We start from the raw sequence: 14,645 nt of genomic DNA on the forward strand, positions 1-14,645 counted from the left end.
GAGGGATGGGAGGTGGCATGGCCCACGAAGTGCCGGTCCCCATCACCGCGGTGACCGTGAACAAGAGCCTGCTGACCCCCCTCAACCTGGAGATCGACCCCAACATCCAGACGATCCGCACCCAGGAGAAGGAGCAGATCAAGACCCTCAACAACCGCTTCGCCTCCTTCATTGATAAGGTCAGTCCAGTGGAGGATGCTCCTGTGTATATTCTGTCATACTCAACAACTGGTGGAGAAAAAAAACTAGTGAAGTCCAAATAAAGTGTAAAACCACGCAGGATATTAGTGCAGTGCACGACAAAAATAGCTCAAGGTGAAAAAGTGGTTTCATAATGGTGATCATCCTTGAGTGAAAGCTGTGTATAAAACAAAGTGCCGTCTATCTAAAAGCAAGGCAACAGTGATTCTGTGGATGTTACCCACTGTTTTGAGTCGCAGCTTAGCTTCATAAAAATGTGGAGATCCCAGATCTCAGATAAAAGGATCAACCTGGATACAGAGCACAGTCCAGGGCCGAGATGAACAGAGCGTTTGCTCGAGGGGGGAAAACATCCCTGTGTGAGCAATATCCTGCAAAAGATAGTTTTTTTTCTTTTTCTTTTATGAAAGTAGACAAAGTGGCAGGTGTATTCCTGCACACTGGTATTCAGGCTATAAATCCATTCTTACACAAAGCTCTGACAAATGTTATGAGTTGTGTTATTTTTAAAATTCAAAGCCTGGAAACAATTATAGAGAGAAAAAAAAAGAGGGAGTGGTGGGGTAGAGGTTTGGATGAGATAAGCTTGTTACAGTAAAGGCTCTGGAGTAAATCACTACAATAAAACATCTGTAATAGGAATAATACTCGCTTTATAAATAGTCAAGGACGCTAAATATCAGAAACATCAATCTTATCTATATAAATAGCCGTTCTCCACTGTTCTCCAGCTGATTGATCAGATTCTTCAGTTATCTGTCACTGTAACTCATAAATGGTGTCCGGTGTTTAAAGAGGCCCCCCAGAAGAAAAGTAGGATGGAGGTGAACTTGTTAATCAATCACACTGAGGCTAATTCTTCAAACAGCAAAACAATGTACTAACTCTCCCCCTCCTCAACATGGTGACATTGTGACATGACACACACACACATGCAGAGCTGCGTGTCCCCGTCGTGTTTGCAGAGCGGTAGCAGGACCCCACCCAGGGTCAGGGTGCTGCATAGAAAAGTAGTAAAGGGGCGAACGTGTGTCACAATTGTGTGAAACAGTGACGCTTTGTGTTGAAACGTGGCAGTGAGGGTAGAAACTGACTGAGTGAGTGACTTCTAATTGATGTGGCATTTAAGGAGTGGAGGGGGGTGGAGGTGGGGGTCACTGTAGGTGGGAGATGCATGGTTGTGTTTCTTTGTCCATGTTGTCTCATAGTGAAGCCATTCATGCTTTTTGAGTCACTCCCATGGATTCTTACTCCATCACCACCACACATGTGTCTCACTGACGTCCCCATTTTAGTTCAGGGGCCACATACAGTACAGCGCAATTTGATCTAAAGTGGACCAATGAAATAGTAGCATAATAACCTATAATGGGAACTGTAAACATTCCCTTTGTTTTAGTGCAAATAAACCCTCCTTTTACAAAACATGTTATGAACAGCCTTGCAATTTCAACAATATAATGCCTCTTCTGACTTCTATGTAATTTTCACTCTTGGCAAATTCAATATGTGCAGTATGTTTGGCCTCCCTGCTCTACACAGTCATGTATTGACTGGTGACATCCATACATTACACATTCATCCTAAAACAAGTTTGACACTCACTAAATGGAGCAAATGAAGCAGAACTACAGTACTCATCTACCTCTTTGACTTTCCCCCTCTGCAGGTTCGTTTCCTGGAGCAGCAGAACAAAATGCTGGAGACCAAGTGGAAGCTTCTGCAGCAACAGACGACATCTCGCTCCAACATCGACGCCATGTTCGAAGCCTACATCGCCAACCTGCGCAAGCAGCTCGACAACCTGGGCCACGAAAAAGTCAAACTGGAATCGGACCTGCATCACATGACCGGCCTGGTCGAGGACTACAAAACCAAGTGAGTTTTTAACCTGAAGAGGCTCAGATGTTCAACACTGACGATCACTAATACACCAACTAGAAATATCCTGTCCACTGTCAGACTGATATTAAATTTTAACATCTGACATATGAACCAGTAGGACTCCATCTTCCTGTCCATCACAGGCCAAACAACCAATCACACTCACACATTCACGCCTGCTTGTAGATAAACCTCTCCACTCCACGTACAGGCTTAAACTGGTGGTTTGGATTTTTTCGACATGACATATGTAACAACACTTTGTGAACATGACGTGAATGAATATGCAGGAAAAATTACGTCAAGCACTGATTCAACACAGGACACAAAACTGAGCAGCATGTGTCACAGTGTAAAAACCGACCTGTCAGCGCCATCTGGTGGACAAGCCATGATACTGTTTCTACTTCACTTCAGTCCTAGTTTGACATGTCTGCAATAATAAACTCATATCAGTCTAGGTCTAATCCATTTTTTATTTTGAATATTTAAGCCAAACATACACATATGTGTATGTATGGGTATGTGTATGTATGCATATGTGCATGTGTGTATGTATGCATGCGTATGTGTATATACATACATTTACTTTTTATACTTTTTAATCTACCTATTTATTTACTCTATGTCTTGATCCCTGTCCTTCAATAGGATACATCACTGCACTTTTATCTGTCACCATTAGATTTTATTATGCTCATTATGTGCTAAATGTTTTACTGTCTGTTTTTTGGCTGTGTGGAGAAAACCTTCTCGCAAGCTGTAACCTGAATAAAGTTACCTTACCTTAGAGTAAACGCTATACGTCCCTAGAATTACTCAATGTACCGCATATAATTTGGCTTTAATTATACTCTAACCCGAGGTGTTTTCTGTGCTTTTGCAATGATATCCTAGGGCTCCAGATTAAGTTTTTTTTACTAGGAGCACAGGGGCCGCTACCTTAAAATTTTAGGAGCGCAAGCAAAACATTTAGGGCCACACACTGCAAATCCACTTGCAAAAGGAAATATTCACATTTCCCTTTTCATTCATGATCCTCACACATTGGCCTGCCACCTGTAATGACAGATTTCTTTAAGTCTCTCCTTCCACGTTACACTTGTGTTTTTAAAAAAACAAAAAACGTCAAATTTACTGTTTGCACATGTGCAAGTAGATCAGGGTTCCTACAGCTTAAGCCAAGTTAAATTTAAGACTTTTTAAGACGTTTAAAAAAAAAAAAACTGAAATCCCATGCCCCATCAAATTTTAGGGGCAGTCTGGAGCCCTGTATCCAGCTTCCTGGACTGGAGATTGAGATTAAATCTAAATGTTTTGTTTTCCAGATACGAGGATGAAATCAACAAGCGCAACGAGTGTGAGAACAACTTTGTCCTCATGAAGAAGGTTTGTTTTCTAACATGCTCTTGATCTTGAAACTATAATTAGCTGGTGCACACAATGACCATTTGTTCCTCAGGGTCAGGCCTATACTGTACACGCAACATTGATTTTCTCTCTGTGCTGCAGGACACAGATGCAGCCTACATGGTCAAAGTGGAGCTGGAGGCCAAACTGGACGGACTCTCCAATGAGATCGAGTTCCTGAGGCAGCTCTATGATGCTGTAATAACTTTATATTTCAGTCGCACACTTGTGAAAAGTTGATTTAGCTTTATACGACATCTTAAAAGAAAGGATGTCCTTAAAAAATCTCTGTCTGTGTTGACGTGATTTCCTGTGCAGGAAATCTCTGAGCTCCAGTCCCAGATCAAGGACACGTCTGTCGTGGTGGAGATGGACAACAGCCGTAACCTTGACATGGACGCCATCGTGGCTGAAGTGCGCGCCCAGTATGAAGACGTCGCCAACCGCAGCAGAGCAGAGGCCGAGTCCTGGTACCAGACTAAGGTGAGACACACACTCCTGTGAATGTGTCCCTCTGACATCTTGGTAAAAAACATATAAAATGACTTATTTTCTCCTGTCTTGTCTTGTTTTGCTGTGTTGCTTCATCTCATCTCAACGTATTTTCACCCGAAACTGTCATTTTCCTCAAAAATCTCAAGTGCACACATGCAGAAACTAAATCTGCTGACTGCACATCGCTGTGTGTTGAAATTAATTTGTCTCTGTGCCAAATGTGAGGATAAAAACGAACATCAGCAACACCTGGAACGAAACGAGAGCCAAGTTGTTGTCATGTTAAATTTTGACGTGTCACTGTCTGTTAGTATGAAGAAATGCAGCAGTCTGCAGGCAGATATGGTGACGACGTGAAATCAACCAAGGCCGAGATCGCCGACATGAACCGCAGGATAATGAGGCTCCAGTCTGAGATTGACATCATTAAAGCACAGGTGAGGTTCACAGATTTCACTTTTGTATATTAGATAGAGATAATTAAGATATTTTACCCCTGAATTGGCCACATTGGAGTCATTATTTTGATGTATGTGCAGCTGTATAGTTGGATGTACCAGTCCAAACAAAGACTACAGTGTCAAGAGTTTGCAAATTTTACCTCATTCAACTTCCTCTGGTTCTGCTCTTAGAGAAACAATTTGGAAACTCAAATCGCGGAGGCCGAGGAGCGCGGCGAGCTGGCGGTGAAGGATGCTAAACTTCGTATCAGAGATCTGGAGGAGGCTCTGCAGAGAGCCAAACAGGACATGGCCCTGCAGGTCCGCCAGTACCAGGAGCTGATGAACGTCAAGCTGGCTCTGGACATCGAGATCGCCACCTACAGGAAGCTGCTGGAAGGAGAGGAGAGCAGGTGAGACGTTACCGTCAGAGCAGATAATAATAATAAGAATATTGTCATCATAATTCACAGTATTAGCATCTCATGGTATTTGTCTCTACAGGTTACTAACTGGAATCAAGACCAATATAACCAAGCAGACTTGTAAGTTCATGCCCGTTCTTGGTGCAAATATTATATAAGTGTCTCACTGTTGTTGATTTTTGCCCCATTACAGTATCACACAGTACAAAATCAGGTAAAGGACAAGACACAGAAATACATACATAGTTAAAAAGTTTAAGTCTCATCTTCATAAAGAATCTCAGACACCTTCAATAAAATAGTTTACGCAACTTTCTGTGATTAAAGAACCAGATATCTTCTATGTCTCCACATTTTCAAATATACTTTACATCTTTTGTCTCCATGACAAGAGCAGAGGTGAGAATCAGGTGAAATCTGCTGTGATGGTTGTGTGAATGTAAAGAAAAGTATTTCATGAGGTCCTAAAACCTTTAAAAGAGAGTGTATTAGAGGTTGTGAGCAGTGCATTTAAAAGTTTCTGACATAAGCTGACAAGAAAGTCTTTGCACAGATCAATACAAAATACAACAACATGTGCATATCATGTCGTCTTGTTTAAAATCTTCGTACATCCATGTAAACCACTGCCTTTTGCTTCTGAATTAGCAGCTATGAACTACAACGCCTACGGCCTGGAGAGCTCCCGCACCCCGTCCTACGTCAGCTCCTCCTACGGTGGAGTCAGAGCGAGCAGCGGCTCCGTCGCCACCGGCTCCATCGTCACCGCCGCCGCCACCGCTGCCGTCGTCGAGGGAGCAGCAGTGAAGAGCAGCACCACCGTCACCAAGACAGAAACTGTGGTGATCAAGGCCGAGGAGAAGATGGAGGAGGAGGAGAAAGCGGTGGAGGTCGAGGTGGTGGAGAAGAAAGTGGAGGAGGTTGAGGTGGTGGAGAAGAAAGTGGAGGAGGTTGTTGAGGTGGTGGAGGAGGTTGTTGAGGTGGTACAGAAGAAGGAGGAGGAGGAGAAGAAGGAGGAGGAGCAGGTGGCAACAGAAGCACCAGCTGCTGAGGAGAAGAAGGAGGAGGAGCAGGTGGAGGCCGAAGCAGCCGTGGTCCAGGAGTAATGTTCCCAGGTTTATGAATATCGGCCTGTCTGCTTTATCATCCAGTTCTTTCATGGTTCATTCACTAAACAATGTGAGTGTATGTGTATGTGTGGTGCAAACACAGCATTACACACACACACACATACACACACATCCTCCATGAACAGGTGCTGATGGATGAGGCGTCTGAAAGTTAATCTTGTTCTTTTACTGTCAACTCTAGTCTGAGTCACTGCACCACACTTGTTTAGCCAGCAGGTGGCGCTGTTGTGTGTCTGTTTTTCCTCTTCCTCTGCTCCACTTTCGTCCTTGGACCAACACAACACACTGTGAAAAAAAAACCTGTTAACTTTTAAAGTCTGATTACACTTTTAACAGGAGCAAGTTTGGGAAAGATAAGCCATCGACATACAAAACACCTTGTGCTAAACCTGCTGTATCTAAACTATAAAATATACAAGAAAAGTCACAACAGTCTTTATGAAAGCCTTTTTTTTTTTTTTTTGGGTGTGCTGCTGTTGGCAACACCTGGAGTCCTGTTTGCTCGACAATAAATCTTCTCCAAACAGTAATTTACATGTTGTTCTGTTGCATTTTTCCCCCTAAATAGCTGAATTGTGAATTTCTATTTCATTGTGCTTTAATTGTGAAATTTACAAAAACAACTGAAATTTTTTTTGGGGGGGTCAAAAATGATAAAAAGAAATATTTTACACGTTAAGAATCAGCCTCGAGGGATTTGTTGTGTTATTTTACTACGTCAACACACACATACACAGAAAAACAAGTTTTAGAAAACTTAAATTTCACAAAGCAACGAATGTCCGCACACACACAGCCAACCCTTTTCTCTGTAAAAGCTGACAAGTCTCAGCAGGCCGCAGTGCAAGGACACACATGAGCCGTTTGTCTTAAATGACATTACAGTAATTAAAGGTTGGGCATTCAAATAGGAAATATCATATTTCCAACACCTTTTAACACATGTTGCATGTATCTAAAGGCCACACGATGCACATACAGAAGAAACTAATCCGACATACAATTAGATCATGAAAACCAGCAACAGTATCCAGGAGAAACTGATGTTGCTTATGTGATTTAGTGGGGAGTGGGGTATTTTTCTCTGACAGTAAATGCTTAAGAGGCTTTTTCCGCCCCGCAGGAACAGGTTTGAACATGAATTATGGGTGGTGGAGCCGCGCCCAAGGCTCTCATGAAGTCAAAGACAGAAAAAATGCACAAATCCCACAATCCCACCCACTGTTCATCGCTTTCAACGGATCTGTGGTCACTGCCGCTGCTGCTGTAATGCACTTGAACAATTCCAGGTCTGAGTGCTCGATGATTTAACTGTATAAAAAAACTAAACAAAAACTTTATATCAAAGTCATCAGCCAACAGACCACAAATATGCTCACAACAACTATACAGGTGACCTGAAATGACAGTGTTAGCCCGACCTCTGGTATAACTTCTTCTCAGTGTAAGTGGTGAAAAGCTGGGAGGCCTGAGTCGCTGCCTTTTTCTGCTTTTAAAATAATAAAAAGTTGCACTACAAGAAACTGAAATCTGCAGAAGCATAGACGCCTCACAGCAAGAAGGTTCTGGGTTTGAGTTTGCATTCTTCTCCAGCTTTCTCCTACAGTTCAAAGACAGCAACACCTGACTCTAAACTGCCTGTAGGTGTGAATGCGAGTGAGTGAGATTGTTTGTCTCAATATACCTGCTCTGTGATGGATTGGTGAAATGTTCAGGTTGCAGTCCGCCCTCTCCCTATGTCCTCGCCCTAGTTTGAACACACACATCTGCTTTCTGAAAAGACTGACACACCACTCTTATATCTCACATCTGTCGTATATGTGATTAATATAAACATACATAAAGCAGAAATGTAGCTTAGCTTTAATGCAAAGAGTGAAAAAAACTCTTCACTCTGTCCAAAGCGAAACCAAAGCTCAGATATTAACATGTTAAATTTATGTTAAAAGGACAACCATATGGACTTTATGTTGGCAGGTGACTTCATCACAACTGTGGTGCTTAACTAACCTTGCTAGCGTTATATTTAAAGGTTACTTTTGAGAATGATATCTCATCTAGAAACTTAATATAAGGCAGTGGTGGTGGTAAAGTGTGTGTAAGTATCGAAACTTGTAATAATCAGCCTGAAAAACAACCGAAACAAACTATTGTTCGTGTATTAAAGGTTCCATTGTGTGTCAGTTTTGAGTCACCAGTATGCATGGAGGCAAACGGTGCCACCTAATTATCATATCATAGCTGATTATTTTAAACTGTCCTGTAACAGACGAACCCATCTGTTGTGTGTGCTTGCAACTTATTATCCTTCAAACTTTCCCTGACCCTAACAGAGTTATATGTGAGCCTTCACACAACCAAACTGTGACACAGCTACTTGTTGAAAAGACGTAAAATGATTATGCACCTTCTGAGCAGCGTCATATCTTCAGGGCAGATTGAGGGCTACACTGAGTCACTGTAGTGATTGGAAAGTGATGAAATTGGCCCCGGGTTAGCTGGTTAGCTAGCTGTTGCCAACTTCAGCAGAAGAAAAGACAATGATTAGCACTCTGGCACCAGTTTCTACTGCTCAGTGAAAAGAAGATGGTGCTGAACTGGTTTCTTCTACTGGTACAGAAATAGATGTTAATGCCAACGTTGTCTGTGCTGCAAAACGTACAGCTCCTTAAAGGTACATTGTGTAGGAATTCCTCCCATCTAGCGTTGCGGTTGTATATCGCAAGCAACTCAATCGTATTTTTCATGCTGCATTCACGTGAAATTGGGCAGAGGGCAGACGGACGACAGCCGCTGCACGTAACGGCATAAACAAGCCTCTATGTAAACAAGTGGTCCGTCAGCACGAGGCAAAACAATACACGTGACAATATGTTGTCATGGCGATGTCGTATTATTTACCTGACCCACATTTTACCGGCTTTCTCTCGACTTCTGTGACTAAAATGACATCTGGTTTGTTACCGACGGCCGTCTGCCCGACTGCAGGTGAATGCAGCATCAGTGTAACGCTCCATTCCTCCTCACTGCGTTACCGCGGTGACTTTTCACAGACGCCACCTCGACCCGAGCCGACAGCTCCGGTGTCTCCGGTGAGTTTCCGTGGTTTCCTACCGTCACGCTGCCACTGAACGTAAAAACATGGCGACACGACATGGCAGCCAGCACCGAGCTTACCCGCTCCATGTAGATATGAATGATATGAACGGCTAATTCAGAGCTGAAAGGAACACTTCAGTTTGTTGATGGGGGGGATTACTGATTAATGAAAAACATACTTTTGAACGAAATAATCGATTTTCGTGAATAGATAACAGGAGAAGTTACACAATGTCCCTTTAAAGCTCCTTTAAAACATTTAATTTTTAGTTGATCCTTTGGGTGTCTCCTCCTGGAAGCTGACCTGATTGCTTTTGCCCTGCAGGACAATCTGCTGTGACTGCCCCTACAAGCTCCTGGTGGTTCTGCTGGTTGCTGTCGATCCGCCCCGGCCTTCTAGATCCAAAATCTGCATTTAGCGATTAAAATCCGTCAATCAGGCATTAACACTGTGACACTTATTCATCCACTAATGGCTGCCCAGTTTGCCAGGAGGCATGATACACTACCAACTCTCTGCAGATGGCACATTACGTCTTCTCTCTCTGCAGTATTACGCACTGTTCTTGTTCTAACAGGAAGGATTGATAATGGTGAATAGGAAAACCTGACATCAGTCCTACCTGATGTCATGTTTGCTGTTGCACCCTTGCCAAATCTAGGCCTGTGAATGAAAAACCTTTTCTTTTTTTCGAACAGGAAAGTACAGGATAGAAAATAAGTAACTTTAACAAAAAGGACAAAAAAAAGAAATGTTTTTTTTTTCCAGATATCTATATAGTGCACAGGCTGGGGTGTGGACCATTGTGACAAAAGTAAAAAGGACAGTAATGAAAGAAACTTGGCTGCAGCACTGTGGCTGATTGATGTGGAGCTGACATTCCCCTCCCATTCCTCGTACTGACCTGGGGTAAACAGCGTGTCTTGTAATCACAGGTACCAGTTTTAGCTTCATGTTATGCAATCAATACAATATGCCTCTGTCTAAAATGCTGAGTTAAAGCACCTCGGGGCGGCCTGCAGAGTAAATACGTTCACACTTCGATGAGAAAATAAAATCAGCTGAATACTTTTCTCTCTCTGCTTCATTCGACTGCCTGCGGGGTAAACACAGGAGAAGGCCAGATCTACATGCCCTCAGTCTATGATGAGAGTTATTAAAAATGGTAATTTTTTTCTGTATTATTAAAAAGTGCCTGTGGTTTTCCAGGCATCATGTATGGGAATTGTGTGGCGGTGTCGTAATGCAGGGCAGAGCCAACAACAACACCCAAAACACAGGGGTTTGATCACAGAAACACCTGAATGAACACCTGAGTCTACACTGAGTCAGTCTATGAGCTCATCAGAGAGAAACTTTTGTCTCAATGAAACACAGTACAATGAACGGCTGATACAAACTCTGGCAGTTGAACTCTTCCCGTTGTGCTCTGTTACCCAGTAGCAAATGCGAAATATATCCGCAAGTCATCTGCACTAAATGCCTGTAATGTAACACTTCGACTATGCCTGTAAGAAAAAAAAACCCCATCAGTGTCTGATGTCTTTCCAGGTTTTCATTATGTAGTTGTGTAAACTGTCAGATTTATTAGGCCAACATTGAAACTGCACCAGCGGCAAAACTGGTAATAGCATCAATTTGCTGGGATTCGTCTATACATGCCTCCATAGTGCATATCTATCAAGTGTATTTTGAAGCATGTACAAAGAGAAAGAAGAAGAGAAAAAAAAAGATTTCCTCTCGTCTTGACAAACAGGTCTGAATTCCTCTGTGGACTCACGGAGCGAAGAGAGAGAGAGAGTGACAGACAGAGGATTTAAATCAGGGGAAAGAAGAGTATTTTACTTTCTGAATGCCTGTCAGGGGTGTGTTCATTATCTTGTGTTAAAACCAAAGCATGCGACAACAACACTGACAGAAAAAAAAAGTTTCTGAGTTGCAGGACGGTCGCACTGCATTTGAAAATTGTGATCTAAACTGTGGTGGGTATGTGTCTGGTTATATCAAAAAGAAAATGGACATACAGCATCAATTAGAACAAGTAAATACACATTAAAGTAGAAGTTGAGATTTTAGGATAATCTTAAATCTAAAATCTAAATCTAAAAAATTTGATTATTTTAATAACATTGACGAAAAACATGAAAGAAAAGCAAATGTGGCTTAATCTTTGCGTAAATTCAAAAACAAGATGACCTAATTTGTCATCGTGTCTTTGCCTATCAACTTTCAATACAATGCGCTCTAGTACATCATCAACAGGAACAGAAGATTATCCTACTGCATGAATTAAGCAGGTGTGTGCCTAACAAGGTGACCTATGAGTATACAACCAAAGCTATCATTAAAGTCAACAGGTTGTGAATTACCATCACATGCAGATCCAGTTTGGCTATGAAGCTCCTGAATTGTTTTATTTTCAAATACCAGCTCTCTCACAAGGTCAGAAAACCCTGCAGGCCCTGAAGGCCATGTGATCAGCATATTTGTGATATCTGAGTCAAGTGCAGGTTTTCAATCATTATTTCTGACATAAATAAGTGAGAAAACTCAAAACTATGGTGTCCTGATGCTGTTAAAGTAGATTTGATTAGACCTTGATCTACTGGGACTTTGTGCTGTCGCTGTAAGAGAAAACCTCCAGTCCAGAGCAGGAATCTGCTGTTAATCCCTACATCACCATGTCTTGTCTAAACTTTAACATATTTACACGGCAGAAAGAAGTAAAAGCTAAAATCGATTTATAAAATATGCCTCAGACAGTTTGAGGTTTATAATGTGACAAGGCTTTATTATTCTCACATCCACCCCACACAAAACCTTGTTTGTTCAGTCTTCAGTCTACACAAACATTTTGTTGCTCATCCACTTTTTCTTTCAGTAAGACTTCCCTCAAGGTTCTTTTCAGATGACTGACAACTTTGTCACAACTTTGCTTGTGCCAATCTTATACAACATGACAAAGTCCCAGGAAATGCCATTCTTATTGCTATCAGCCGCCTATAGCCACTAAAACAAAAACCTAAAGAGGAACTATGTAAGTCCAGTCACTTTTCCGCTGTTTTACTAACCCTCCTCCTGGCCAAGTGCATTTGTTTACAACAAGGCCAGCGAGAAATCAATCAATAGACAGTCCCTCCAGGATTTCGCGGGCTTTTTTTGTGATTGTTGCGGCCTAAAATGCCTGATTTTGCGGCCACATTTTGAAAAAATTGCGGTGAATGTTGCGATGTTTTAAGCGCTTTTGTTGCGATTAAATTGCGGGAGACAGCGAAAGTTGCAAAAAAAAGTTGCAGTTTTGTTCTGAATAATTCAAAATCAAAGGAAAATTGAAAATTTTGAAATGTCACAAAATAATGTGAGGTCCTGTTATACCAGATATTTTCCACTTGTTAAGAAAGGCACAGGAAAATTAGAGTTGAAAGTTGTTTTACTTTTAATTAAAATGTCTGTTTAAAAATCGTGGTAAAAGAACTGTTTTAAAATGCCATTAAAACTATCCAGTCTTTGAATAAAAGGGGGAGGGTGGCTACTCAAGTCCAGGGCCAGGGCCTTAGGATGGGGGAAGGGGCACCTGGCCGCCAGCTGCTCCGCTCCGGCCCTGCAGTGGCGCACTCACTGGATTCCCCCTCGGCGAGTGCTGCGGGGTTGACACACAGGCTCGGGTGGTCAAGCAGGACAACTCACACACTCAACACGTTCAACTCAGCTTGTGTTCCTTTACTTATCACTTTGTGCACGTTGTATCAAGTTTCTTGCCGTCAGCCCAGCCACGCCGTTCCTCCGTGGACTCACTTTCAACCACCGCTCCGTCCAGACTCGCACTCTCTGCTGCGTAACTCGCGGAAAGCACCGACAATTGGTCCAATTTGCGGAAAAGTTGCGGTGATTGTACAAAATTGCAAGATCGCAAAAATTTGCGGGGATTGGCTGAATTTGCGTTAATTGTTGCGATCGCAACATCGCGAATTCCTGGAGGGACTGAATAGAGTGGTACATAACGTTATGAATCATATACGATGTTACGATGTGTATATTTGTGTAGTCTTATCTGTCATAAACAAGAGATTACAGGTACGGGGCGTGTTTGTGTCGCGGTGTGACGCAATAAGTGTCACACTAGGTGGACGGCAGAGAGCCTCCATTCTCCCACGTAACAAGTTAAACCATTTATTAAACCATCACATTTAATCCAAAACTAAGGTAAATAATATAGCATATTCAGCTACATATTCTGCATAGTTCCTCTTTAAAAATAAAATAAAGTAAGTAAGAAATGAGAAGAAGTAAAGCAGGCAGAAAGAGTATTCAAGCAGTAGAGTTAATGTTTGGAGGATTATCTCTATAGACTGGAGTCTGAAGCAGTGATGATTGTAGAGGTCACTGCAGGGCAATGAAGCAGCAGCACCTGCAGAGCCAATTGAAAAGCTTGAATCTGTTCAGGTGCACTAGACTAGATAATGCACACTGCTTGTGAATGTGGCAGTGCAACTTAATGTCTGCTGGCACTTCCTTGAAATCTCTATTTAATTTCAAAGCAATCAACTTACCACTAACTACCTGACACGGAGGGAAAAACTGGGGCCTGAGGCGTCGCAGGGAGAAGAGGAGTGCTTCGTTCTGCTGCACTTAACGGGGAAATTGCAGGGTGAGGCACCACGCGTGGAGGGCAGGCCTTGAAAGCAGCGGAGGTTAAAAGCCATGGTTTTTCTATCCCTAACGGATTAATTTCAGATGTGCAATTGACAGATAATCAAACAAATGAAGGTCTTAAAGGTCAAACCGTCAAAGTTTGTTATTCAAGTCTCCACTGTTCCACCCTGGTCAACCATCCTAAATATGTCATGCATGGTGGCGCCCACCTGTCAGAGAGGCCAGAGCTGGTTTGACAATACGTCGTCAGTCACTTTCTCGTGAAACCCATTGACAGGGCCCCAGAGGGCATCGCCTAAACAGCAGGAGAAGAAAGGCTCGTTGGTTAAACTAGTGCATGACCGTGGGGCACCCATCAACTGGGCCAACCTGTCAGCTGGACCAGTTTGGTTCCAGTTGTATGTATCTAAGCTATGATCTTGCAGAGTTTAACTGCCCTGCCCCAAGGTTGGAGTCATCTCTCTAAAACTGGGTGTGGTGGCTTCACGGGTACTGTAGATGGTATCCCACCTCAGGAGGAGATGTTTCCAGAGATTCTCAATCTGAGGCATAGGATAACCCTGTCTGTTCTGGTCTATTTAATGGTTTAAAGTTGTTTTTCCACAGTAAAAGATTGTTTTCCTTCCCGATTCCTCACATTCACATGGAAATACATTTGGTTTTTGCAGAATTCTGGTACAAAGGTATATTTTCCAAATTGTGTGTATCAAGAATCTCTTTATGTGGCAGTGGCAGGATGACAGTTTTGTGTCAACAGAAAACACTCCCTCAACGAAGGCTTTGTGTTAAAATGACAACCGATCACATAAAAAAGAATGTGTGGTTTCAACTCAATCATCATTATTATGGTCTTAAAATGACATGATAGGTGTGTGTGTGTGTGTGTGTGTGTGTCCGGTGCAAAGCT

General features: G+C 42.4%; 2 protein-coding genes across 4 annotated transcripts in view; both read left to right on the forward strand.

Annotated features, from left to right (window-relative positions):
- The window catches only part of LOC146987013 (keratin, type II cytoskeletal 8-like), a 6,886-nt gene extending 376 nt beyond the window's left edge, over positions 1-6,510 (forward strand). The window contains exons 1-10 of one of the 3 annotated variants that reach the window (XM_085775943.1): positions 1-179; positions 1,871-2,079; positions 3,414-3,474; positions 3,598-3,693; positions 3,814-3,978; positions 4,302-4,427; positions 4,623-4,843; positions 4,935-4,975; positions 5,507-5,751; positions 5,845-6,510. The exon at positions 1-179 is cut by the window's left edge and continues 376 nt beyond it. In XM_085775943.1, the coding sequence (XP_085632069.1) occupies positions 1-179; positions 1,871-2,079; positions 3,414-3,474; positions 3,598-3,693; positions 3,814-3,978; positions 4,302-4,427; positions 4,623-4,843; positions 4,935-4,975; positions 5,507-5,751; positions 5,845-5,961 (1,460 nt within the window). In that variant the 3' untranslated portion in view covers positions 5,962-6,510. Of the gene's footprint in view, positions 180-1,870; positions 2,080-3,413; positions 3,475-3,597; positions 3,694-3,813; positions 3,979-4,301; positions 4,428-4,622; positions 4,844-4,934; positions 4,976-5,503; positions 5,776-5,844 lie in introns of all 3 variants that reach the window. The other 2 variants (XM_085775942.1, XM_085775944.1) reach the window with 2 other exon arrangements.
- Positions 1-14,645, forward strand: part of LOC146987004 (heme transporter hrg1-A-like) — a 349,260-nt gene that overhangs the window by 202,636 nt on the left and 131,979 nt on the right. The window lies entirely within an intron of this gene.

The sequence above is a fragment of the Trachurus japonicus genome, chromosome 5 (genome assembly GCF_045865225.1).
Source record: "Trachurus japonicus isolate A0001 chromosome 5, Traja_1.0".
Classification (NCBI taxonomy): Eukaryota; Metazoa; Chordata; class Actinopteri; order Carangiformes; family Carangidae; genus Trachurus; species Trachurus japonicus.